The sequence below is a fragment of the Neophocaena asiaeorientalis genome, unplaced genomic scaffold (assembly GCF_003031525.2).
Source record: "Neophocaena asiaeorientalis asiaeorientalis breed wild unplaced genomic scaffold, Neophocaena_asiaeorientalis_V1.1 scaffold438, whole genome shotgun sequence".
Lineage (NCBI taxonomy): Eukaryota > Metazoa > Chordata > Mammalia > Artiodactyla > Phocoenidae > Neophocaena > Neophocaena asiaeorientalis.
The window spans coordinates 2,244,726-2,271,893 of record NW_020173491.1 but is presented as its reverse complement, the minus strand read 5'-3'; the positions used below and the strand labels follow the sequence as shown (position 1 = coordinate 2,271,893).

Here is a 27,168-nt window from a genome sequence, read left to right as displayed (position 1 = left end):
CATTCTCAATCTACACAACAGCCCTGTGGGGTACGTATCATTTCTCCTCCCATTTTACGGATGAGGAAACAGAGGCACAGAGAGGTTAAGGAACTTGCTCAAGGTCACACAGCTAGTAAGTGGCAAAGCCAGCAACTGCATCAGGTCTGGCCGTCTCTGGAACACTTCTCATTCTTTATTATCTGCCTCTACCCCACATTGAGCCTATTTACACTTTTTTTCCCTAATCACCCCAACATGAAATTTGGGTATACCATAGGTATACTGTTTGTCCATTTGTGTGTATGTATGTGTGTGTGTACACACACACACACACACACACACATATATTGGGGGCAATATCATCACCATTGAGAATGGACTAGAATCTAGACCAGCGCAGCCCAGTAGGAATAGCATGCAAGCCATATGTGTAATTTTAAATTTCCTAGTAGCCCCATTAAAAAAAAGAGAGAAAGAAACAGGTGAAATTAATTTTAATAATGTTATTTAAGCCAAAATATCAAAAATCTTGCCATTTCAAAATATCATCATTCTTTGTTATCAATGTAAAAATGATTAAGGGGAAATTTACGTTCTCTGATTTAACACGAAGCCTTTGAAATCTGCTGGGTATTTACAACCCAGCCCGGCCCTATTTCAAATGCTCAACAGCCATGTGAGGCTAGTGGCCACATAGCGGACAGTGACCCCCATGCCCTAACCCCTCAGCTAAAGCAATATTGTTTATCTTCCCCAAAGCCTTGAAAATGTTGCTCTGAGAGACTTTCTCAACCAAGGAACCCTTTGGAGGGTCATCACCACTCCTAACCAGTGGGTCCTACTTACTGTGTTCTTAGGCCTACTATGAACAAGACACCAGGCTAAGATGCTCTCAAGGAGATATGAAGATGACCAAGAACTGGCATTTGCCCTCGAGCAGCTTATAATTTAAGACGGGGAGCGAAATAGTTACCAAACCCTACTGCACACCAGGCCCTGAGTCTTCCCACTCATTATCTTTTCATCCTTCCACTCTTCCGGGGCAGCGGGGGGATCGATATTATCATCCCATTTTATTGATGAGGAAACAGATTGAAAGAACATGGATCTTGTCCAGGGCCATCCTATCTGACTTGGCCAACCCAGGGCAGAACACAGGAGGTATCAGCAAAGCAATGGAAAGGCTTTTAGCAACAAGGAGGGCAGCCTTGAGGGAAGGCTTTGGGGGGGTTATGATGAACGATGGCTACATGAGAAGGAAGAAGGAAGCCAGGTTCTGAGGATAAAGAAGGGGCATGTGCATTTGCAAGGAATGAAGAAGCAATGCATGGATTCCTGGTGGAAGGCACAGCACAAGAGAACCCCTAAGAGGCAGGAATTCTGGGCGCTGAGATGCCTTAGCAAGTAGCCCCAAGTAGCCCATGTGCAGGGCTTTGTATGAGAAGAGGTCAAGTTCGATCTTCGAGTCGTGGAAAAGCACCCATTGCCCAACTCACGGGCTATAATGCCAGAGGAATCCCACTTCCCAAAATATTTACCAGAAGGCTCTGGGCACCAGACTCCATTCTATAAACTTGGGTACCATTCCAAAGCTGAAACGATAGATCTCCTGGAAAGCAAGATAAACTCTCCCTCACATTCTAAATAACGACAGGGAGGTGAGGAAGAGAAAGAAATAAATCAACCCTCTCCAACTGCCCAACTTAAAAGGGATTATGCTCAGAAGCAAGAAGAGGGCAAGGATGCCGTCTCCTTATCAGACACATGGCTGCTCCAGACACAAACAAAACTCTTGGCAGGCATCCTTCTTCCACATCATGGGGGGAGGGGGGAACAAAGTCTTAATCCGCAAAGGTCAAACCCATCCTCCTTGAATACAATCAAGCCCATATTGTTTCCCCCTAATTTCCAGGAGAAAACAGCCCCTTCCGCGAGCTGAAGTACACACTAGAGCTCAAGGAATGAGGCTCATAGATCTCCAGTTTGCTGGAGGGACCCAGATCTCCAATCCCCACCACAGTATCCAACCGGAAGTCACATTTGGGACCGGGAAATATGCCCACTGCACTCCAAGGCACCAGCAAAGGATGAGCTACAGGATGAGTTGGTTCCGGAATGTGGAGGAGGAAGGTCCATCTCCCTCCCTCTGACAGTCACCACTGGATATCACAGATTGAGTAAACGAGAAAGTGCTTGACATAGATGATCTCATTTAACACTCACACAAGCCCATGTGGTGGATAACTTCGTTATCCCCAATTTACATATGGAAATGGAGGCTCAGAGGGGTGAGGACCCAGAGTCACACAGCCGGTAAATGGCAGAGCCAGCTGACCCCAGGCTTGCTCTCCAGCTGGGGGGCTCCCACACTGGCATACAACCCTGTTTCTTCCTTTCTCTGCCATGCACTCCCAGGTCAAAGCCTAGGTCTGATCACCTCCCTTCCCTGCTCTATAGCTTAGGCTCCCTTATGCCCATATAACGAGCCCCAAATCCCCAGGGAGGCACACCCAGCAGCCCCCCCAGGCACCCACACCATCTCATGTCACCCACTCCCAACTCCAGAAATGCAGCCCGGCCTCTCAAACAGCCCGTCCAAGAAGCGGGCTTCCTAGCATAATATTTTCCTCCCACAGAACGTGAGAATAAAGGGCTCTTTGCTTGTCTCCTGAAATAGCTGGCTCTCACCAGAAAGCAATCTTCTGCCCAGTAAAAATATTTCTGTAAAACTTGGTAACTCTATCTGTGGTTCCTTTTCTGAAAGTCAAAAATCTTGGAGAGTGAAACATGGCAGGGACAGACTTTATGACAAGCTCATGAAGTCACGTCTACCCAGACATTCCCTCCTTAACGCTGTGATTAATTTGCTGTTAACCACAGGGACTGTGCGTCTTAATACTCTCAAAGCACCAGTTTGCATTTCTACAGAACAATACCCACCACCCGAGACCTGGTGTCCAGCCAGGCGGGCAGAGGAGCCACTGGCTGGGGCTCAGGGGCCGGAAAGGACGCTGCTGAGATCAGGGAACTCCTGCAGGCAGACATCATGCACAGGTGAGCTGTCACCTGTGGCCTGTCCATGGCCATGCAGGAGGCACTGTTTATAAAATCAGTGAGGGGTGTCCTAAGACCAGGATGTAAAAGTGCTCACAACTAACCCAAACTAACCCCAAGATGCCTGGATAAGTCACTGAAACCTCCTTGGCCTTAGTTTGCCCACCTGGAAATGGCAAACAATCACTCCGGGGAACTCTTGAGTTAACAAAGATGTTCTCTCTGAACCTCTTCATCCATCAAACAGCAACCAAGCCCCTTCCAGAGACTGTCATGGGCCCCAGAGAGATGGCGTGGGTTCACTGGGAATCTTCCAGAACATATCAGCAGCTCCAGAGGCCTTATCGGACTACTGAGTATGTTTACTGAGTGCTTACTGCATGCTAAGCCTTAAATCACAACATAAGTTATTTCACTTAATCCTTGAAATGACTCCAAGCGATGGATACTTTTTTCCTTCATTTTACAGGTAAAATAATTAAAGCCCACAGTGAATACAGTTCAGTACAAACCCAGATCTGAAGACCAGGTCCAAAGCTCTGTGCCCCCTGGAGTAGATAAGACCCATATAGGAAAAAAAAAAAAAACGTTAAATAATGAGGTTTTTAAAATATCCTTACAAACTGAGGCAGAGGTTCTTAACCTGGGGGCCCTGAAATTGGGGGTAAAGGTGTAAGAGCACTTATTTGAGGAGAAAGACACCATCCAATACAGCAGATTCCCAAAAGGGTCTTATTACCTACCCCCTAAGGGTTAAGAATCACCTATGATCATAATGGAGAGGCTAGGAGCTTGAAAGGAAAGCTGTGACCCATGTGGGCTGCACGGAGGAGGCAGCAAATCACCCAGGCTCTTCCAAGATCCAATGGCAAGGAGTGGTTCTCCCCGGACAGTCAGCTAATTGTCAGACTGCCTTGTTCCCACCCACACTTGCCAGCTGCTGACTGGAGCTGCGGTCGGTGAGTCTTATACAACGCACAGATATTGGTTCTGTCCACCCAGTGTGCATTCTGTGCAGCCTTTCCCTCACAGGTGGTTTTTCTTTAGGGAACAACCCCCTCACTCCCAGCCCTTGAGGTTTGGGGGAGCTGATCCCAGCCCCCACTCGAGGGTAGCCACATGACCCAGAACCGGCAGAGGCAGAGGGTTTGGTTCTGGGATGGACATGTGACTCAAGTCAAAACAATGGGAGCCAGACTGAGCTTTGACTGAAACTCTCTCTTCTAGTTGGAGATGGAAGCCCAGACCGCTGGGAGCCGAACTGCCACTACCTGGGGAGAGTCTGCCCAAGAATGAAGCTGACCCAAAAGAAACCAGAGCTGAGGGCAGAGTTGGAGCTGGGACCCAGATGTCCCTGAATTCAATTCACCCTCCCAACTTCCCCGTTACACAGGCCAATAACGTGCTTCTGTACGAAACAGCTGAGATGGGCTTAAAAACCAAAGGATTCTGACTCATCCACACAGAGAAAGGTCGCACTTACTTAACCACAGACCCCCCTGAAGCTGCTGCCCTCCTGGATTTTGAAGACCCTGGCTTGCGGGAGAAACTCTGGCTTTGCCAGAAAAGAAGTAGAACCATGCCTGGAGCTCACATCAGGTGTGCAGTGTGTGTGCAGAAGCACAGCTACGGAAATGCACCACATTGATCTAATAGTCTACTTTAGACTATAGGCACAAGCCCATAACAACCTAGATGCCCAACAACAGGGAATCAGTGCAATGAAGGATGGTCCATCCCTACAATGGAAGGCCTTGAGAGCCATGAAGAGCAATAAGATTGAAGGGCAATTAGATTATATGCACTGATATGGAATGATTTCCAAGATACACTGTTAAGTTAAAAAGGCAAAGTGCAGAACGAGATTATAACATGCAACTTAGGTTAAAAGAAAATAAAGTCTCTATCACTTTTTTATGCATCCCCACCTTAAATGAATTTTTCAATTAACCTACAAATACCAATGCTTCCCAGTCTTATTGGCCAAGAGGACTGCTTACTGTCTGTGCAGGGATAAGGGCCCATACTCACAGAGCACGGCTAGAAGCACCTCCAGGGACCAGAAAAAGCAGATGCCTTGGGAGAGGGGTGCTAGGAGGCCAATGGTATTGGCAGAGGTGGGAAGAAGGCTTCCTTTTTATTACATACCCTTTAGTACTGTTCTGAATTTTTTTCCTTTTGTTTTTCACCGTGTGCATGATTTCATTTACCGAAAGAAAACTGGCGAGGCCCCTTTCTGAAAGGCAGGGGAGATGCAAGTGGAGGCTCTCATCAAGGGCCAAAGGGAGGTGGAATTTGGAGGGACAGGACCTCCAGAGGCTATGTGCCCTCTGGCCAAGCTGCTAGGCCTCTCTGAGCCACATCCACCAGGCAAATGTTCCTTGAGCACCCACCACGTGCCAAGCAGTGCAAAAGGCCCTGAGGACGCAGCAGTGAGACACACAGAGCCTGCCCCATGGACTCTGCAGTCTGGTCTCAGTTTCCCCATAGTATTAATACTGACCCTGGCCAGGTTTCTGCAAATAGTAAATGCCTGACAAATCACTGCGAGTAAGGCTTTGCCAACCATAAAGCTCGAGATGAATGCTGCCTCTGACTCCTGGGGAAAAGCTGGTCCCACTCAGTGCTGAGCTCCAGCCCCACGAACGGGTTCTGCCTTCCAGCTCCTCAGACCAGAGCCAAGGGGACAAGTCCTCACCCACGAACCCCAGAAGCAGATGCCAAGCAGGCCCTCCAAGGTTGAGAAGGCTAAGAAGGCCCCAATTTATGACACCAGGAGAAGGTGTACCAATCCACCTACCTGGGAGACCCACCATCCTTCCCATCACTGACCACAGCAGTGGCCAGCCTGGGCCTCCTCCCTCCAAGCTCAAGGGAAGCTGTGCCTCCCAGGAGCAGGGTCTGGAGAGGCCCCAGGGAGGGTTTCACCAGTGCCTCCTACGGGTAGAGCTCACCTTCCACCATCACCTGCTGCAAACAGCCCCTCCCACCCGCCTCGGGATGGGGGTTAGCCTGATGCTCCGCAGTGCTGCATCTCCTCCACTGGTCCAGAGCTGTGCTATCCAGGCAGAAGCCACTAGCCCCACGTGGCTATTTAAATTTACATTTAAATTAACTCAAATACAATATACTTAAAATTCAACTCCTCAGTCCCAGTAGCTACATTCAAAGCACTCAGTAGCCACAGGTGGTTAATGGTTCCCATACCGGACAGTGCAGACATAGAGCATTTCCATCATCACAGAAAGTTCTATCACTAGGCTAGATAGCCCTTTAACATCTCCCTCCTTCCAGTTATAAAAGGAGGGGCCTGGCCGGTCTTGAAAAAGAGGCCAGCTATCAATAACTGTCAGCAAAGTTCTAAATCCACTTATAGGGGGTCAGGATCCACAGCCATAGGGAACTGCACAGTAGACAGAATCACTGACTGAGAGCGTGTCATGAGTCAGGAACTGTGCCGGCTTCTCCTCTGGGCCGCACACTCGATCCCCACCCTTCTACAGATGGGGAACACCATCCCTCCCTCCGCCCTAACCCCTCCAGCTCCCTCCCACCATCACCTTTCCTACAGGGTCCAGTCGCGCAACACAGAGAGGCTCTGATTCAGAGGGCTTGCGGTGGGAGGGGCCCCTAGGTCTCAGCATTTTAAACAGCACTCGGAACTTCAGATGTAGGTGGTCCTCGGGCCATACCCTGAGTCCATCCCAGCCCCACGTCCCCTTCCAGCTACCGGCTTCTCTCTCCACCCCTTCCAGAAAAGCTTGTCCCGAGAAGGATAGCTGATACACTTTGTTATACAGCAGCAACTAACACAACAATGTAAAGCAATTATACTCCAATAAAGATGTTAAAAAACTAAAAACAAAATGTACTGGTTCTTTGAAAAATACAAAAGTAGTACATGCTCATTGAGAAAAAAAAAGTCAAACAATGTAGAAATATATAACGTGAAAAGTGAAATTCCTTCTCTCCTCACCACCTCCCATCACTTCACTCCTCAGGGAAACGGACTTTGACAGTGTAGTATTCCAGATCTTTCCATGTGCACCTGCAAATATATAGAGACACAGGCCTGAACAGACCTTTGTATAGTGCAGAAAATGGGGCCACATTACAGTGATGTTTTGCTCTTGCTTTGCTTATTCAACAGCATCTCAGGGCCTCCTTCCTATCAGCCCGTGTCCCTCACTCAACCTGGTTTTACCAGTTGCAGAGAGATCCATGGAATGGCTGCACCACTGTTTAGTAGCCTGTCTCCCGGTGATGAATATTTGAGTTGTTACAAATTTTCCTTCTTCCAAATAACGTAGCCGTGGGTGTTCTTACAAGTATGTGCATCCACTCCCGTGTAAGTGCTCCCCTGTCCCTTCAGGACCCATGCCAGTCTCACCTTGGCTGCCATCCCACCACGACAGCTCCTGTCAAACCGGACAGTGACCACCAGGACCCTAAATGCAATGGACACCTTTCAGTCCTTTTCCTTACTCAGTCTCTCAGCCGTTTCTCTCCGGAAGACCACATCCTCTCTGGTACACTACTTTGATGGCCCCCAATCAATCACACCTCCCAGTATGTATGCCCCTGTGTAATCCCTTCCCCTAAGCCTGGGCTGGACCTGTGACTTGCTTTAACAAAGAGAATGTAGCACTGCCAATTCCAGGCCTAAACCTAAAGAACCTGGCAGTTTTCACTTTTGCACTCCTGGCAAGCCAGCCACAGTGTAAGAAGTCTGATTACCCTGAGATCGCCATACTACGAGGAAGCCCAAGCTAACCTGTGGTGAGGACATCTGGAAGAGAACTGAGGCCCCAGACATATAAGCCAAGTGGATCTGTGGCAGGTGGCCCCTCGCTGTTTGAGCCAACCCAACTATGCACATGGAGCTGGAGATACGTTGCCCCTGCCAAGCCCTGCTCAAATTGCATGATCTTAAGCAGATCATAAAATATTAAGTCAGTGAGTTTTGGAATAATTTGTCACACAGCAAAGGATAACCTAGACAGCCACCTTTTCTTTACTACATTCTGAGAGGAGGAAGCAAAAGCCAGGAGAGATCACAATAGATACCTAATAGCTAAGCTGCAGCCACCCCCAGGCTCAGGATTCCCAAAACAACGTTCTGTCCAGAAAGATTTAGTTGCCAGGATGCAACTGCTGCTTGTCATGTTCAGAGGCTGGTTTCTAAGGTGAGAGGACATCAAGGTCCCCAAGAGCCCTCTTCATGCCCTAAGCAAATGGAGTTGATGAACAAGACAGCAACATGGCAATCCTGGGACAATCTGTTCTGGCCAAAAAGTCAACAAACCAAAAGGCTCTGAAGCCAAGAAAGAAAACTTTGGCACAGAGAGGTTAGGGAACTTACCCAAGGTCACACAGCTAGTGAGAAGCAGAGCTAGATCCTGAAACCAGGTGTTCAGACTCAGAGTCTAGACCAGTGACCAAACACCAGTGTTTTCTAACACTTTGATAGTGACCCACAATAAGAATTATGTTTTATAATGGGCCTCTGTATATATGGGTTTGGGTATAGATGTGCGTTTAGATATACACATATCTATCTATAAATAGATCTATCTATTTATCAGTATGGATACCCATGTTTACATGTCCATATCTATCTATCAATCATCTATAGACATGGCTATCCACACCTATCAACTAAACAGAAAGTTACACAAAGCAATATTTACTATTACTATATAGGATATTCTCTTATATTTTTATTTTTGTCTAGTTCATTTTTTTTTAATGCTGGTCACTACATGGATTTCATGAGCCATTGAATGGGGTTATAACATACAGTTTAAGGGGAAAAAAAATTCACCTATAATGATTTAAGATAGCTCTAAAATCAGACTGATCTGAATTTGAATCTTCCTAGAGCAAGATTCCACTTCCAAGTCAAGTGACTTTGGGCAAGATGGTAGATTTCTTTAAAGCCTCAGTTTCCGGGACTTCCCTGGTGGCACAGTGGTTAAGAATCCGTCTGCCAATGCAGGGGACATGGGTTCGATCCCTGGTCTGGGAAGATCCCACATGCTGCAGAGCAACTAAGCCCATGTGTCACAACTACTGAGCCTGCGCTCTAGAGCCCACAAGCCATAACTACTGAGCCCGCGAGCCATAACTACTGAAGTCCGCGCGCCTAGAGCCCATGCTCTGTAACGAGGAGCCACCGCAACGAGAAGCCCATGCACCTCAATGAAGAGTAGCCCCTGCTCACCACAACTAGAGAAAGCCCGTGCACCACAATGAAGACCCAACACAGCCAAAAATAAATAAATAAATAAATAATTTTTTAAAGCCTCAGTTTCCCCAGCAGTAAAATGGGGATAATAATAGTACCTGCCTCGTAATGGTGTTGTGAGAACTGAGTGGTAGGGACAGCTCTTGGCCCAGGGCCTGACATATAGCAGATACTTAATGCTGCACCTATAGTTCAGCACAGGGCTCAGCATACACAGGCACTTAACAGTCACACTGAGGCTGCCACCACAGAACACTGAGAAAGGAGGCACATACCCAAGACTGACCGGGGCAGTGGGCTCCTTGGGATTTCCCGGGCAGGGGAGCAAGATAAGTGCTCCCACCATGCACTAAAAAGGCAACCTCGTTCCTGGTTTGTAGTAGTTTTCTGACATCATCTTTTTGTTTTTGAAGTCTATCTAGATCCGTAGGGGAAAGAAGGGTAAAACAAAGTCGAGGTCAAAAACTGCCCTGTAACAAGGTTACCTCTGGAAGCCAGGCCTGGAGTGGCCTCAGTACCCCAAGGTAGCACCCCCAAACCTACACAGTGGAGCGCCGTCAGCCAAAGCCTCCGTCAGAGGGGCCCACCAGCCTGCGCAGACTTCTGCAGTTAGAGATACACCCTAGGCCTGAGCCCATTTGGGAGGTTCCGGTCTTCCCCAGCCTCACCTGTAGCCTGACGGTGGCCAGGCCCATCCTGCTGACAGGGACTTTTATGCTCTGCCCTATCCTCTCCAGGGCCCCAGCTCTGTACTCAAGCTCAAGGCCAGGGGCTTGGGCAGCACACGGCAGACCAGCCAATCAGCTCCTGGCTGACACTGCTTCATGGGACCAGGAGGTTCTCCCCAACCTCCCACCCAGCCAGAAAGGAGAGAAGCTGGAGTGATCGGACATCGATAAAAATAAAACTGTGGAAGATTTGCAGCAGGTGGACGAAGAACCAAAACAGGTTGCAACATAGAGCATCGCGTCCCGCAACCCCCAAGAGCTACCCACCCCCGGTGCCGGACCGCGTACGTCTGCCTGAACACCTCAGAGACTGGATTCCGTCCTAAGCCAGACACCCAGAAGCGGGTTGAAGACTCTCTACTGCCAGTGGTGCCTCCTAGCCTTTGCACTTCCCAAACCCTTTGAGATGTTTCTACTAAACCTTTCATCACCTGGCTATTTATCCTTTGGGTCTCAACACCTTAACTCCCCAGTGCAAAGTAGAACCCTCCTCATTCTCTCTCACCACGCCCTGCTCTTCCCCTTCATCACATTTAGCGCACATCTGGGTGATCGTTAGCTAACCACACGAGAAAGCTGCAAGACAAGGGGTGACGTCTGCTTTATCCTCCCTAATTTGCCAGTGAACTCACTTCAATCCTCGAACAACTCCATCAGGTAGCCACCATGACTACCCGTTCCACCAGCTGTGAAAGTTGAGGATCAGCAATGAGCCGTCACGTGGCCCAAGGCCACTTGGCTGGGGAGAGGTGCGGCTGGAACGTGGACCCAGGAAGTCTGATTCTGAAAGCTCTAAACACACTCCTGACACCTACTACATGCACACGCTGGGCCTCAGTATAAAGTGGCCCAAACCACATCTATACTGTACTTACCCCACCTGCCCTCCCATCCTGTTCCCCGGAAACTGAAACATACTATCCACGACTCCCCAGCACCCAGCCTTGGCTTGGTCTGTACCCTCTGCCTTGGAGGCAGCCTGAATCCGCTCTCCCTTGGCTGGGCTCAGGACTTAACTTGCTGAGCTCGTCTCCTCGTCTGTACACGGGGTGAATAATACATGTAAAGAATACATGTAAAGCATTAGGCACTTTTAATATTCCCTTGTATGTACTATTATCACTGACATTCATACCCCACCAAAATCTTGTAGGTCTAAATCAACAATCACAAGCCAGGCCAAATCCAGCTGTCTGGGTCCACCTAAAAAACTGTTTTTGAAAAATTTTATGTAGTTGATGATAATTTTTTAAATTAGAAAAATTTCACATAAAAATCCAGGTAGCTGGGATTCTTTTAACGAGAGAATGGCAATACCAGGGCCACATTCCCACGTGACAACAATTGGCTGGGGCTGAGGGACGCTGTTCTCTTGACTCAGGACATGGGCTCCCCAGGGCACTCTAGTCCCCCCACCTCCCAGGTGTCTCCTTCCCAGCCTGCTGCGTTCACGAATATGACTTCTCTGGCCTTTAGATTCTGAGCCCTGGTCCCAGTCTTACCGTCCTTAGAGCCATACTGACATGCCACCTCCTTCAGAAACACCTCCCCGAATCTCCATAACCCTGTGTCTCTTCCTGGTCTTATAACTGTAAGAGCGAACTTGTCCTGAGCACTTACGGTGCGCCTGACATTACAACTGTTTTGCAATTTGAGTCCTCACAACTGCCCTGTGATGCAGGTACTATTATCATCCCTGCTTTACAGATGAGGAAACACAAGCAGAGTTGATTATTCTATTGCCATCCCCACCCCCATCCATTCCCCACCCTCTCTGTACTGCCCCGTGCCTCCAGGAAGCTGACCCTGTGGACCAATTCACTGGAGCTTTCTGGCCTCTGGCTTCTGAATTCAGCCAATGCGAAGCCCTGGCACGAAACGGGAGGATACGAGGAGATGGGAGTTAGGGTATTTCTTCTCCACTCCCTCACTACTTCTGTACCATGTCTCTGACTGTGGTTAATCCTCCATCTTTATAGCTTCTGCCTGGTCTCCACCCATCGTCAGCTGTGGTTCCTACAGGGATGCAATCTAAAATATTCAACATTTCCTCCCCTGGCCCTTTCTGCCCTAGGGGTGGTAACAGCTTCCCACTGTTGCCAGGGACCATCAGTCCCTGGGTACCTCAACGCCCCATAAAGTATCCCTGAACCCTGCCCATACCTCTGGAAGCTAGTTTCATTTAAGCTCTCTGGAGTGCATCTGTTTCCCACTAGACCCCTGGCTAGGGGTCAGAGGTTCGACACTATGCCCAAGGTCACACAGTTAGAAAATGGTGCAGCAGGATCTGAACCCAAGACATCGGGCTCCAAAGTTCTTGCTCTTTAAGCACCACCCTACACCGCCTGATGTCCTAATCTACTTCTCCTGGTCCTTCACCTGCTTATGGCCTCCTCAAGAGTCCCCTGGGTGACATTCGAGAACCAAGCACTGTGCCTGGACCAATGCAGACCTTCCAGAATCTCTCACTGAGCCCACAGAATACAGTCACTTGATTCCTCTTTATCCTCCAAAGTATTTTTACAAGGGAGAGCCCATCGCCACATTCCTTCTCCCCCCAGATCACAGGGCTCACCTCTTTCCTGCTGGCCCCTCACACAGGCCCTTCACACACTTGTCTCCCCTCTGGACAAAGACCACGCTCCATAACATGGCTGAGAAGGGCCCCAGGCCCAGGCTGTGACCTCTCTTCAGCCAACTGAACTTCAACCAGCATCTCAAATGAACCACCCTCTTCTCTACAGGACTTTCTCACACGTGTCCGGTCAGTCCGGCAAACACTCATGGCTGTTACATGTCCTCTCCCCTTGCCCTGCTCACCACCACCCCTCCCCCCATGCACCTTTGGCCTTAAATCACAGCTCCTCTGAGACTACCTCTGACCCTGGACCAGTTGGTACTTCCTGCTCTAGAGCCCCCAGAGCATCCTCTAACATTCCCTGAACATTGTCCTCATTATTCGAGAGCTACCTTCCCAAACCATGAGCCAATCAAACACGAATATCAATGCAAAGTAAAATATTAGCAAATCAAATACAGCAGCATTTTAAAGCAGCAGCCTATCATGGCAAAGAGGGATTTAAGTTAGGAGTGCGAAGAAAGTTGAACACTAGGAAATCTAGTTATGTAAATCATGCATACAAATCATACATTATACTAGCAAAGAATCACCAGCTCCATCAACACCCCAACAGCATTTGATAAAATTCAATAATTATTCCTGGTTTTAAAAATCCTAGCAATCCAGGAGATGAAGAAAGCTTTCTTAACTAGATAAACAATGAACATCATACTTAATAGTTATTAATCTGTTGAGGAGATTCTAACCAATGCAATAAGATAAGAAAAATAGATGAGAGGCAAAGATGAAAGTTTAGTTCCACTAAACTCCAAGTTCTATGAGGCAGGAACTATGTTCTATTCCTCATAGTTTCTACAACATCCTACCCATGCTCAAATATCTGTAGAATGAACAGCCATCCAGATTAGGTCCGATTCCTATTAAATGTTCTCAAAGCACCCAGCACTTCTCCTTTGAGGCATAAATCACAGCTTAGGTTGTGTAATTCTTGTAATTCTCGTGTAATTAGGTTGTGTAAGTTTTTAAAAATGCTTATCTTTTCCTACTAGAGTGTAAGGTCCATGAAAACCAGGACCATGCTCTACTGACAGAGCAGATGTATACCTGGCCTAAAGTAAGTACTCAATATCTATTGCACAGATGCATGAATGACTTGAATAGAATGCATTTACTACATAGTTTCTAAATTATAATAAATGATTTTATCCTACTTCTCAGCCAGAAGATCCGAGGCCCAGAGAAGGGGGGGGGGTTCCTTCAGCTGATGCCACACCACTGTGAAGCCCACCCACTACCCTGGGATCCTCTGAAAGGCGTCAGCCACACACAAACCGCAGCCCACATGGCTCAACAAGTAAGGAAAGTGAAGCCCAGAGCAATTCCTCAGAGCCCTCTAAACAAACACACATCCAGGACGCACCCCGGAGGGCAGAGCCGTCTGGCGAGAGCTCCTGTGTGCCGCCCTTCTGGGGCTAAGGATGACTTCAGTGGAGGGACCTGAGGCTTCCGTCGCGAAGCCCCGTGACGGGTACCCACATGGATAAAGAGCCTCCTCTGCTTTCCCGGGGAAGTTATCAAAGAATTACTTATGTCTCTGGAAATGCTTGTTTGGAAAAGGTTCTCCAGCCCACCTGGGCTTGGCAGGAGCGGCAGCGTCACCAGGCCTGCCCTCTGGGGAGGGATCAGGCTTTCCCTCCAGCTCCTGAAGGGACTCGGCCATTTTTCATGCACAGAGTCTGAAGCCAGCCATAAAGAAGCAGGCAGCTTCCCAGGATAAACGGAGCACGGTGACATCAAAGACTGCCTTCCAGATTAAACAACTGAGGCCTTCAGCTCTCTCTGGCGTTTCTTCCAGGATATTCTGGGCTTCTGCCTCAGTTCTCCCTCGGATGGAATGGCAGATATTTTGTTTGTGAGAGTCTGAATTTTTTCCTTCCTCTGGGAGGGGGTGGGGAAGGGAGGGGGGAGAGAGAGCGAGAGGAAGAGAAAGAATGTCTGTGAGAGACAAGAGCCACAAAAAGAACATGCGTGAGTGGAAAAGAGAGCGGTAAGTCAGGGAGGCAGCCGGAAGTGCCTGCTTTGGAATCCAACGAGCGACCTAAAAATTCCAAAGTTGTGAACCTACAGCCAGTGAGTGAGGCTGCGAGAACCCCCTGAGCAAGGAGGACTGAGGGGTCCCTGACTCACCAGCGCCTGCAGATCTCTTCGTGGGCCCCTGCCTCTTGCCCAGAGAGTCAGGCTGCATGCCCCTTCCTCAGACACATCTGGTAAACTGAGGCAGGAGACCCTCCTCCCTCAGGCACAGGCTCACAGCAGTTCTGGGGCAGGATGGGCTCTCTCTGGGATTGGCTTGTCACTGCCTCTTGTCCCCTGGTTCTTGGGGTGCCTCCCTCTGCCAATCCCACCGCTCAGGCTACCACATCCTACCATGGCTGGGCTTCTGACCCTCCTCCCCCGCAGGGCAGCAGGGGCCACCCCTCCACCCAAACAGCTGGAGTAATGCCCCAAGTCCCTGGGCGTGATGCTGCATGCAAATCAGCCCTACAGAGCGCGCTGGTGGCTGCCCGCCTGGCTCCGCCCCACCCACCTGTCCAGAGGGGAAGGTAGCTCACACGTGCCAAGAGCCACTAACATGGGGGGCTTTGCAGAAAGAATGAGCACCAGAGAGAGTTCCAGACCCCACAGGCTGCAGAGCCACTTGGAGCCCACAGTCCCTTCTCAAGGGCCCAACCCAAGCACCACGCATTGTCCATGGACACTAGCGAGTGAGGGGTCTCCCCCAGCTCCCACTGCACAAACCCATCCCCTCTTCCCACACTTTCTCCCTCACTGCCTCAGCTTCTCCGGAGTGTTAATGTCTGCCAGTGTGCCGTGACCACGCTTATTCTCTGTCTCCTTTATCAGACCGGAAGCTACAGGAGGACAGGCACCACAGCTCTGTGATTTGCCACTGTAGCCTCAACGCCCAGCACAGCTAGGGAATCCATAATTAATAACAATTCATTATTGATCATAATTAATTAATAGCTGAGTGTCTGAAAGGAAAGGCCTAATTCCACTCTTCCCTTTATTCCTACTTCCAGCTCCACCTGGCTGGGGAAGAGAACCTGGGGGAGGAAGAGGCAGGGATGGTGACTTACTCTATCTCCATTCATTCATTCAGCAAATATATCATGAGAGCCCACCATGTGCCCCAGGGCTGTCACAAGGAAGATGGACTCCTCAGAAAGTGATTCTTCCATTGCTGACAGCTCAGCCTTGCTGTTTTAAGCCCTCCAAGGGACAGTCTGGCCCCTGAGCCCAGGGGCCCAAGCCTCCTGTTATGAGGAGGAATTCACTCTGTCTGTCTATCACCCACCTCCTCTCCTCACTTCTGACACTCCCACTGGGTGAGGGGATGGAACCTTCCCCAAGGCTAGGAGCTTGTGGGACGTGCCGAGGTTGTCTCCTGGGTTAGCTTCCCCCTGAGTTTGTGACAGTTTGTACAAGATATGAATGTAGAGGGTCTGTTCCTGAGTTCGAGGGACATAACACACACACAGCCTGACTCGGGGAACCAGTGTCCTTCTCAAAGAAGAACAGTTTCGAAGGGAGGATAAGGCACTCCTCGAACCCCTACCAGAGACCGCATCACAGAGATGCATTAAAGCACCCAGAATGACACCCTTGCCCACCTCCCACCTTCCTGAGGGATCCAGACCTACCAGAAACAAGAAGCCCCACCTGGCACTCTGCCCAGCTCCAGCTTGCCCCAGCTCTCCTCCCCATTCCCCAGGGGTCCGGAAAGCTGCCAGGTGGGGCTATGAAGCTGGCCTGGGTGCCAGAGGCAGAGGGCACCCTCCGTGGAGAACTCAAAGAAGCCAGTGAGTGGAGGTCCAAACGCCTCCACTGGCCTCAAAGCAAATCATCTTTTAATTCTGAAACACCAAATATTTAATTTATGCCTTACCTCAAATGTCAAGTCCACCTCCCGGCACATAGCTTTGAAACCACGTAAGGAGGCCTAACACTTTCCATATGGTGAAGACATGGGGCCTTCTAATTGTGCCAACTGGTATCATTCAAGGGTAATTCCCCTGGAATCCGGCACCCAGGCAGCAGCTGGGCCAGCCTCCAATCTCATCACCCAGCTCCACACGTCCCCACGGGCTCCACCAGGGCCTGCACCCTCCCAATCTTCCCTAGACATCAAAATGCACTAGGTGCCCCCTAATCAAATTACCAAACCGCCTGGCAGCCACCTTTGATCCAGAGGCAGACTTGCCTGCACCGAAGCTCTCAGCCTGTTTCTTCAGGCGGCTCTGCCATAAAAGAACAAAAGGACCAAACTGGGGGGTGGGGGAGGGGAGGGTCTCAAATCCAGTTGTACACATTCATATATGCGCACGTGTGCACACGCTGCAGGCGCGTACACAGACACGCAGCTTCTGCTTCTCCGCGTGTTCTCCTATCGGCATCCCTGCGTCCATTACGCTCCTGCATCCGCCTACTAAACTTGTTAACTTCACCCATTATATTTTCCAGAGCCAACGTTTCCAGTTGGTTTTCTTTTGTAACTGCCTGTTGCGGCTTCGTGTTTCTGATATTGTCCTTTATCTCTGAGATTATTATGCTTATTTTAATTTCTAATTGTTTAGCCTATTGTGGTCTGGCATACAAATTGTTCACGTATCAGTCATCTTTTGCAGTACTTGTACAGGTCACATTTCTCATTATTTTTCTCTGCCAAGCTCATATTCCCTTGAAGTTCAGCGTGTACCCACTGAAAGGGCAGAAGCTCTAGCCTGTGTCCCTCCAAGTGAGGCTACAGAGTATGGGGGAGGGGGAGCCTCTGGTTTCATAATATGGGCCCCCATCTCCACCTCTCCCAGGGCCTCAGGAACCTGCCAGTACTTTTCTCCCCACGTTCTACTTTCAGTGAAGAGTTATCTGCCAGAACCCTGCCAGGGATGACCGTGTTATTACACCCATTTTTTAGATGAGCTAAGTAAGGTAGACAAAGGTAAAATGGCTTATACAAGGTGACAAGCTATTGTGGCCGAGACTGACCTCATTTAGTTTTGTATTTGGGAGGGCAGGCATGGGTTAAATTGCCGGTGAGGTCACCCTCTCATATCCCAGGATCTTGCATGAAACTCAGACCCAATTTAAACATTTACTAAGCTACTCAGGCTCCCTCAGAGAGGAAGAGGGCAAGCAGGGGCCCCTCATGCTTCTGCCTGCCCCACAGCCTGCCTCATCCCAAAGTACTCGGCAGCCGGCCAGGGTGCCACCTCTCAGGAATGAATAAGTGCGACCCCCTCCAGGCAGATGTTCTCGTGTGGAACTTTACCACACATGGTTTCCACTGTCCTAGAAAGTACTCCAGAATGGGAGAAAACCAGAGTCCACACCAGCCGGCTGGTAACTTTACAGGGTTATGAGGAGGATTAAGATAATGTAAGCAAAGTGCTTGACACACACAGGCGCTTAATAAATAGTAGTTACTGTTGCAGTAAAAATGCTGGTTGGATGAGCCATGAATGTGCCCCCCGCCACTTTGGTGAAAGGCCGGGTGACCGAGTGGACACAGAGGCCAACCCCAGGACGGGTCTGGGGCTGGTGAGGGGACCTCTGCCAGTCCTTGGAACTCAGCACACTTTGGAGCCCACGCCCTCCTACATCCTGATGAGATAATGGAAGAACCTGGAGCCACCCTTTCCGTGCCACTGGAAATCACAGAAATTAAACAGACCGGGGGTTGCCTACTGCTATCCTGTTCAGTATCTCAACATTTCCCAAATGTGGGGCATTCCGTTCTCATCCACAATTTTGACCAGCTGTACTTAATATTTTTCTCAGAATTGACTTTAGACTATCTCTTTCCACTTAGCTCCCTCCTAAGCAATAATATCTGCGAATTCAAGGGTTTTATGTCCCAGTTATTTATTTTTTTCTGGTTAAAAAAAAAATGTAACTCTTAAGATAAGAAATATTCCTCCAGGTACCACTTGAAATCACCTCACAGGCCTCCACGGTGCAGCCCCACACCCTGGGCTCACCCTGACTTCTCCCTGGGCCATCCCCACCTCTGCAGGCTCAGGAGTGAGGCCAGCGGTGGTGGGAACCCAGGCATCCAGGTCCCAGTCACCAAGCACAACTCTCAAGGCAGCAGGGATTCCCTCCCCTTAATATGTTGGATGGCAGGTCCCACGCTCCACCACCCAACATACGTCATGCTGATGGCTCTGTGTCTCACATCTTCAAAAGTGCTTTGAACAAACACTAATGACCCCTCAGCATTTCTGCGAGAGAGGGGGCTGGGAAAGGAGGGGGCAAGCACCATCCCATGCTGTCCTCAGATGGGGGAAGAAACCAGGCAACAAAATTCCGTGACTTTACCAAAGCCACAGTCCTAAGCTGGGGCCCCCTCCCTCCCCTCCCTCATTTCCCCCAATGGCAACTTTTACTGGCTCACATTCCTCTTGCTGGGAACACTACTATTTAATTAAAAACGACAGACTTTTGTTTTCCTCTCCTTCCTTCCTCCTCCCTCCCATCCTCCAGGACTGGATGCCAAGGAGACCTACCAAAAACATGCGGGTAACATTTGTTATGGCTTTGAAGATAAAAGTCAATTGAAGTAAGCCCTCGCTGTATTTCAAGTTTCCCCTAAAGCATGGAGCAAGCTCCCTGGCAGTTTAGGAAAGAAAAAAAAAAGCAGGGGGGACTGCAAATAAATGTCATTCTGCAGGAATACTTTGTAAAAATAAACAGGCTGAAAAAACCCAAAACTTGATTAATGGAAATCCACTCAGTTGGCCTCTGTCTTCAGCTGCAAATGCATTTGTTCATATGGCTAAATCGGATCATTTTCATTGGGCTTTAAATAAATAAGGAGATCAAAAACTAGAAATGGTGGGGGAAGAAAGGGAAGTTTGTAGTTCTGTTTTTAAAGGGCCCCAACTGCAGTGCCCCCGCCCACCAAGTTTTGGCCTTTCCCGGGGGACGGCAGCTCCAATTCTAACCCAGCCAACAGATGAAGAGAAATGGAGAAGAGAAGGCCCCCAGCTCAGCAGTGGCAGTGGAGGAGGAGATGGGAGCTTCTTCCAGATGCAGGGGTTATTTCATACGTGCACAAGAGTCGACTTTATCAACAGGCTCACTTCCTCCAACTGGCTGCACCCAGTCCAGGTCCTACCACCAAATACACACACACACACACACACACACACACACATCTGAAAAGTCCACTGGCCCCTCCCCAGCCCATGGACAAGACCAAAGAACTAACCAGACCTGAGACTCAGTCTGTTCTCCTCTAAGTTAAAAAAAAAAAAAATTAAATGTCACATCAAAAAGTTGATTCATCCTTTGATCCTTGGCTTGCTCGAGTTCCACGCAGACCATCTGAAAGCCCTGTGCAGAGTTCTGGAGCCCATAGGACATCTGTGAACACCAGTGCCAGGCCAGGAGCTGAGGCTGGACTCACTCACTCCCCTGTCACATCTACTGCTCCCCTAGGAACAACTCCAACCTCAGGGACCCACTGGGGGAGGGCTAGGGGCAGGCCCAGGCTACAGCAGAATGAGGCCCTCTCTCTCCTTGTGGGCCAAGCCAAGGGGTCTCCCAGATCTCAGTACCCCCCAAGTTCTGCCCGCCACCAGATCACAGCCGGCTCTACTGGGGCTGCAGGACAGATAGAACTGAGGAATGTCACGCACTTGGAACACATTCAGAGGCCGGCACAGTCCTGTCTTCCACCCAGACACCCCCAGATGCCTTCCCACTTCCCTAGCCCCAACTCCAAATCCACCTTTGAGCGCTGGCCACAGAAACAAGGTAGAAGTCAGAGCAGGCCCCCAGATCCCTCCAGCGCAGACAAGCTTCCCCATCAACTGGACCTGCACCACCACATCACCTAGGACATTCCCCCCCGCCCCACGGCAGCCCTCTGCCCCCAACTGAACAGGAGACTGCCACCTGTGTCACCAATAAGGTTCCCCAAGGCAGGGGGTGTACAGGGTCATATTGGTGGGTCAGGGGCAGCTGAGAAGGGATTTCTGGACTTAGAAGCTGCGCCGAGAGGGTGCTAAAAGTTGGGGTTCGGGGGGTGGGTATGGAGAAGCATCTCTGAGGTTGAAAGGGACGTAGGTGGGGATCGTACCCGCGTTCCTCTGCCAACGGTGCCAGCCGCCCGCAGCTGTCGGGATCCGGAGCTGCCACCCGGGCAGCGCTGCCTCCCGATCCACTCCTCAATGCCTTTCCGAGCCCAGGCGGCGCTCGCAGCGAAGCTGTCACCTGAGGCGGGGACGACACGAAGCCCCTGAGTCTGGCCCCTAGGCTGAAAGTTACCCGAGAGAGGAGAGAAAGAGTGGGCGAGGCAGAGGCAGCAGGGACCCGGAGGGTGTTGGGAGCCGCGCACAATCCGAGAGAAGGACGCAGGTAATCAGGAGAAGGGAGTTCAGCGAAGCCCCAAGAGCGGGGATCCAGAGCGGAGCCAAGGGGGAAGCAGGACCCCAGGAAGACGCGTCTGGGGATCAGAAGAGCGAGCGCCAGAGGCCAGGACTGAGGAGGGGAGGGATGAACACGGGGTGAGGGGAAGAGGGGAACTGAGCGTCGGGAGAGGGGGCGCAGAAGCCAAGATCTCGGGAGAGGGGGCTGGGGGCCAGAAAGAGAGGGCGCAGGCTCTTGGAGAAGGGGCTTAGGAGCCTGAAAAGGGGGTGCAGTGAGTGCGGGGTCGGGGTACCGCAACAGGAGGGGTTGAGAGTCAGAAGAGAGAGCACAGGATAGCGGGGAGGGGGTAGGATGGACAGAGGAGGGGACACAAAGTCTGCTCCAAGGAGAGGGTTTGTGGGACTGGTGACTGGAGTAGCGGGTGGGGGTGGCCCTGGTAATAAGATCCGCGGGCTAGGCCATTCCGCCGCCGTCCGCGGTGCTTCCCAGTCTATCCCCCCCGGTCCGTGCCCCGCGCGCCCCTACCTTCCGGGCTCTCCCTGCGCTTGCACACGGCGGCTGCAGGCACATCGCGCGCGGCGGCGGCGGGAGCCGGAAAGAAAGGAGAGGCAGAGAGTTAGCAATCGCGGGGACGAGGGCGGCGGGGACCAGGGGGCCGGCACGCGGGCGGGGACACTGACCCGGCTTGGAGTGAAGTTTCCCCATGCTGGGGGCGCTGCGGGAGGGGGCGTCCCTAAGCCATGCGCCCGGCCCGCGGGCCCTGCGGCTCGCCGCGCCTCGCTCTCCTCCTCCTGGAGCAGCCCCGAAGCTGAGCGGATCCTGAAAGGTCGCCGAGACACGATCCTGCCGCCGTCGCCGCGGCCGGACTGACGCCCGAGCGCGCCGAACCCCTAGCCCGCCGCCGCAGCCTGCGCCTCCCCGCGCGCCCATTGGCCGGGCGCGGCGCATCAAAGGCGAGGCGGGCCGCGGAGGGAGAAGCCTGGGGGCGGGGCCGGCGGGCTGGGGGCGGGGCGTGGAGAGACGCTGCAGGGCTGGACACAGCGCCCCCCTCCAGGCTGCGGTCTCTGACCCGGGCCTGGGGCTGGGGACCCGGGACTGGGGACCGGGGGTGGGGGGGTGATGGGAGGCGGAGGAGCTCTGGCCAAGAGGAGTATTGGAACAGACACCCTCTTGGGTCCTGCCCATTCTGCAATAACCGCTCCTCTGGCTCGCGGGGCTGTGCGTTCCCTCCGCTCTATTTTTTCTGGCAGCGGACAGGAGGACTCAGCGGCTCCACTTTACAGGTGATGAAACTGAGGTCGGAGAAGAGACGCTGCTTGGAGCGCCCGCAGCGTTGCCCCTTCCGTTGCACGATCGGACTTTTGCAGAAAGTGTTCGCTTATTACCCGCCCCGTGCCCGCCCACCTTCTCCTCCGACTCTCTACGTTTTGATTTGGTTGTGCCGGAGAAGCCCCCACTGCGCCTCCGGCCAGCTGTGGACCCAGCCAACTCCCGGCGGCTACAAGTGTCCGAAAGCCACGAGCTGCCAGCCAATCGCTGTCCCCGCATCCCGGGGCCCGTGGGTGCCCGCCGGGGGTCGGGGCGCGCTGCCAGCTGTGCAGCCCGGAAGGGGGTAACCGCTGGGTCTTTGATCTTCCTTGGTTTCCGCTCCCCGCTGCAGTTCGCCAGACCAAGGGCTTGTTTGTTTTGTCTGGGGAGGTCTCTGCGGAGGGGAGGGCGACATCAAGGGGTTCCACTCCACCTTTGTGGTTCTCAGAGAGAACGCCTGCTCTTCTAGGGACGCTGTGGGCCTGTTAAGTTCGTCCTGGTACTCGGTAGCCTAGGCGTGGGAAAAGAAAACTCTGTGCTAGGACTGAATTCTCTGTGTGAGCCTCAGTTTTATGGTCTGTAAAATGGAGGCTCAATTCTGCCCTTCTTGCCAACTCCTTAGAGGGGCACTGCCGAAAAGGAAGATAATGTGAGCAACATATGTAATTTCCAAATTTCCTAGTAGCCACATTTTTTTAAAGAAGTCAAAAAGAAACATTAAACTTATTTTAATATATTTTCTTTAACTTGATATATCAAAAATGCTTTAATTTCAACTTATAATGAGATATTGTACATTCTTTGTTTTGCACTGTTTAAAACCTGGTGTGTATTTTACACTTAGAGCACATCTCAACACAGACGAGCCACACTGCAAGTAACCAATAGCCATGGGTGATTGGTGGCTACTGTATTGGACATCATAACTCTGGAGCATCTACATGTCTAAAGGATATTGGGAACTGCGTGGCCCTCCAGAGTCATAAATCCCTTCACCTAACAGTGTCTTACTTCCATTCTCCAAACTTGCTTTCTACACACCCATGTGTGTGGAAATGAAGGTTAATCTTATAAGCAGGTACATTAACGCTCATAGCAGGCTGGTTTCATTTGAGGAGTGCTGGGACCCCCCAAAACATTATTATTGTCCATTTTATATCGCAGTTCTCTATTCAGTACCTACTGTGTGTCAGCCATCGTCCTAAGTCATGTACAACTCTTACAACCACTGTTTGATGCAGGCTCGTACTTATTCTACAAAGGAGGGAACTACTAGGCTCAGAGAGGTGAAGTCACGTGCCCAAGGTCACACAGCTAGGCAATGACCTGATTAGGAACTGAACCCAAGCCCCTTGATTCCATTGCCCATGTTGTTTTTACTACACCAGGCTGTCCCAACACTGTCCAAACTTAACATTCCACCATTAGAGAGAGAGTCACCCATCTGGAAACAAATACTGATTCAGTGCCAGCTGTGTGCCAAGCACTGTTTTAGGCACTTAAGATATATCAGTGAACAAAACAAACAATCCCCACTCTCATGGATCTTGCACTCTACTGGGAGGAAGACAGAGAAGAAACAAGAAACATAATTGAACGGGCAAACAGTATGGTAAGTTAGAAGGCATCACCAGCTATAGCAGTGGTTCTCAACTGTGGGCAGTTTTGCACTTTGGTGGACATTTGGCAATGTCTGAAGGCATCTAGCAAGTAGAGGCTAGGGTTGCTGCTAAACATCCTACAATGCACCGGACAGCCACCCAAAACAAAGAGTGATCCAGCCCCAGGTGTCAATAGTGCCAAAGTGAGAACCCCTGAGCTGCAGGGAAATGGAAAAGCAGAGCAGGATGATAGGGACCAGAAGTAGGAGGGAGGTGGGGGGCTCTGTGTGTCTGAGTTCCAGTAGGAGCTTTCCTGCAGACCCCTCCAAAGGAAATGGAATTCGGTTGGGGGTGCTCTCTGTCTCTCTCACCCCCGCCCTCCGCCAGCGCCAGGGTGCATCTAAATCAAAGCAAAACTCTGAGCGGTCTTTCTCACAGTGCTCAGAAAGTTGGTTACTTCCTTAAACCGGTCATGGCTTTCTTCTTGCATGAGAAAAAAGTATCCCCTCTTCCCCTTGGGAATTTCTTTTTACAGTTCAAAAAGAGATAAAAGCAAGAACTAAAACTGCAGTTACCATTTTAAGTCTTGGGGGAAGTAAATCCCAAATGTCCAGCCCAGACGCAAAGGCCCCCCTCCACCTTCAGCCTGGCCCTTCCCAGCCCAGCAGGCGCCTAGGACTTCGCTGCTTTTGGAATCGTGACACGCCCACCCCCACCAACCTGGCCCTGGGGGGAGACACAGGAGAGGTGGGCCTGGTGGTAAAACCTCAGCCTGTCCAGGCCTCTGAGGAGGGGCTCCCCAGGGGCCACCAACCCACTGTCCACCTGGGGTGGCTATTCGGCCTTTGCCGTTTTCCTGCCGCGCCACTCACTGTCTTTTTATGTGTTTTAATAATTTATCTGGCCCACTTCTTGGGCTGTATACTTACGGTGACACATCTTTTTCTTTGAAGATTTCCCATCCTGTAGGGGAGGAGAATGGGGAAGGAAGGCAAGGAAGAGATAAGAGAGAGATTATAACAGAAACGGGTTTCATGGGGCTTGAGATTTAGCAAGGCTGGTTTAGGTGAAATCTGTTAGACGTGGAGTTGGGAGGTTTAAAAAAAAAAAATCACCCTGGTTGGCTGCCCCACGCTTGCCCCCAAGATAAGCCATCTGCTCTGGCCCCCTTCGAATGCCACTTCCTAGAGGAAGCCCTCCTTGACCTTCCCATCTGAAGAATTCTGACCACTCTGAAAGAGCCAAGGTCCCCTCCCCTCTCTCTCCACTTGACACTCCTTATTTTTTAAGGAGGGAGCTAAATTTCCCTCCTAGAGTTTGGGCTCCTTGAGGTGGGGTCTTGTCTGACTCACATCTCTAGATGCAGTACCCAGCATTGCCCATAGGAGGTGCTCTATATAAAACGAGAGGAACCGGCCCAGTCCCATCTCTACCCTGTGACGCGTTGTGATCAGTAAGAGGGTGGGAGGGCTTCCAAGAATATGATCTGGGGTATACTGAAGAAATAATGAATGCCCACATTTTGCTGGTTCCCCCTAGGTCCCGGGCGTTGCTTCATTCCACAGGTCCCTGGTGAGTTTCGGCATTGCTAAGTGCCAAACCTGGTTTGGGTGAGAAGAGGAGAGTTAAACTATCCTGCATGAAAAAGTCACAGGAACTTTCAAGATGGCAACCAGGAAAGGGAAGGGAAGAGTGGCAAGGGAAAGCGTGTGAGTAGAGAGTGACGAATATAAGTGCCTAAGAAGGGGCAATCCAGTGAGGTAGGGGCAGCCAATTCATTTTCAGGACAGTGAAGTCTAAACTGTGATTGGCAGTTGTCACTTGCCCTGCTTTGTTCTGTAATCGCCCTTCATCCCTCCAAATCTTGGCAAAATCCTAACCACGTCTTTGGGGTAGTGGCAGAGGACAGAGTGAAGGAACCAGAAAGAGAGCCCAACATAGATCCTTCGTAGGGCAACAGGTCACAGTCTTCCGAGTGGACATGTTCATCAGCAGGAAAAGATGGGAGCAAGAGGCAGCCGGGAGGAACGCCAGCCCCAGCATCAGTCCTTGGAGATGAGGTGGGGGGAGGCTGGGCTTCCCCCAGGACAAGGGGTAGGGTCCTCAAGCCACTCTGTTCAGGTGTTAGAGGAAAGACTCCCCAAAGACAGCTACTTGAGCCTAAATGAATTGAATTTTTGTGCCACCGACACATCCCAGGTCAAGGGTGTCTCAGCAAGTTCAGAATGCAGGCTTCCCAGGTGACCTCTGAGGAGGGAGACAGCCAGCCCGGCCTTATCCTGCCCCTGCTCTCCTCCAGTCCCTGCCTCTCTGCTGCTCTCCAGGCTCCTCTGAGAAGCCCTTCCAGTCACAGCACCACTCTGTCTACTTCCCAACTTCTTTCACAGGAGGGAGAAAGAAACTCCCATCTTTTTAAGGCTTTGTTTTTCAGTTACCATCTGGGCCTAATCACCCAGATGCACACAGTCTGCACATCCACAAAATAGAAGGAAGTGTCCAGCACTATTCACCATTTGCTGAAATGGGTTCCAGTGAGCACCATAATTCCAGTGAGACGCTCTTATTGTGTGAAAGAAAGGGCTCCGTAAGAAACTTTGGGCAGCCCTGGCCTAGAAAAGGGAGACAGGTTCCTTTTCTGCAGGACTTGTCAGAACCTTCAGTGAGTAGCGAAGCTTTGTGATTCTCCAAGAGGAGGGCATCCTAAGGAGTGTTTTACAAACTCACTGGACCGGGGAATCCTTTATAAGAGGTGCAAGTGAAAACAGATGTTCATGGAACATACTTTGGAAAATGCTGGACTAGGTGGCTTCTAAGTTTCCTTCTAACCTGAAATTCCAAGTACTAAATCCAGGGACCTAGCCGAGGAGGGTGACAGGAAGGAAAGTTCACTGGGAACAAAGCCAGTGCGGGGAGGCTCCCTGAAGGAGTACACCCGCGTGTTTATGATGTGCATTTAACATGTCTCAGAACGCGTATGTCTACCTCCAGGCCTCTGAGCAATCAGACACCTCCCACGCATGAGGCTCCACGTGGGGCTTCTTAAGGCCGAAGCGCAAGACAAGAAGGAAAAGCGTCACTGTTACAAAGCTCATGGTCAGTTTGCCTGCCTCACCTGCTTTCCCTTCAAGCTTAGCCTCCCCTTCCCCCTCCTCCTCCTCGGTCCCCACCACCACCACCACCTTCTCCTTCCATCCCACAGAGCACAGCTTCATGGTGGCCCTGCTGCCATGT

At 50.8% G+C, this 27,168-nt stretch overlaps 1 protein-coding gene across 2 annotated transcripts in view; it reads right to left on the bottom strand.

Annotated features, from left to right (window-relative positions):
- Positions 1-21,877, bottom strand: part of NKD1 (NKD inhibitor of Wnt signaling pathway 1) — an 84,472-nt gene extending 62,595 nt beyond the window's left edge. For both annotated transcript variants that reach the window (XM_024747443.1, XM_024747445.1), the window contains exons 1-3: positions 21,709-21,877; positions 21,554-21,586; positions 20,739-20,872 (exon numbers count right to left, since the gene is read on the bottom strand). In XM_024747443.1, coding sequence (XP_024603211.1) covers positions 20,739-20,872; positions 21,554-21,586; positions 21,709-21,733 — 192 coding nt within the window. In that variant the 5' untranslated portion in view covers positions 21,734-21,877. The remainder of the gene's footprint in view (positions 1-20,738; positions 20,873-21,553; positions 21,587-21,708) is intronic.
- Positions 21,878-27,168: the final 5,291 nt, after the last annotated feature.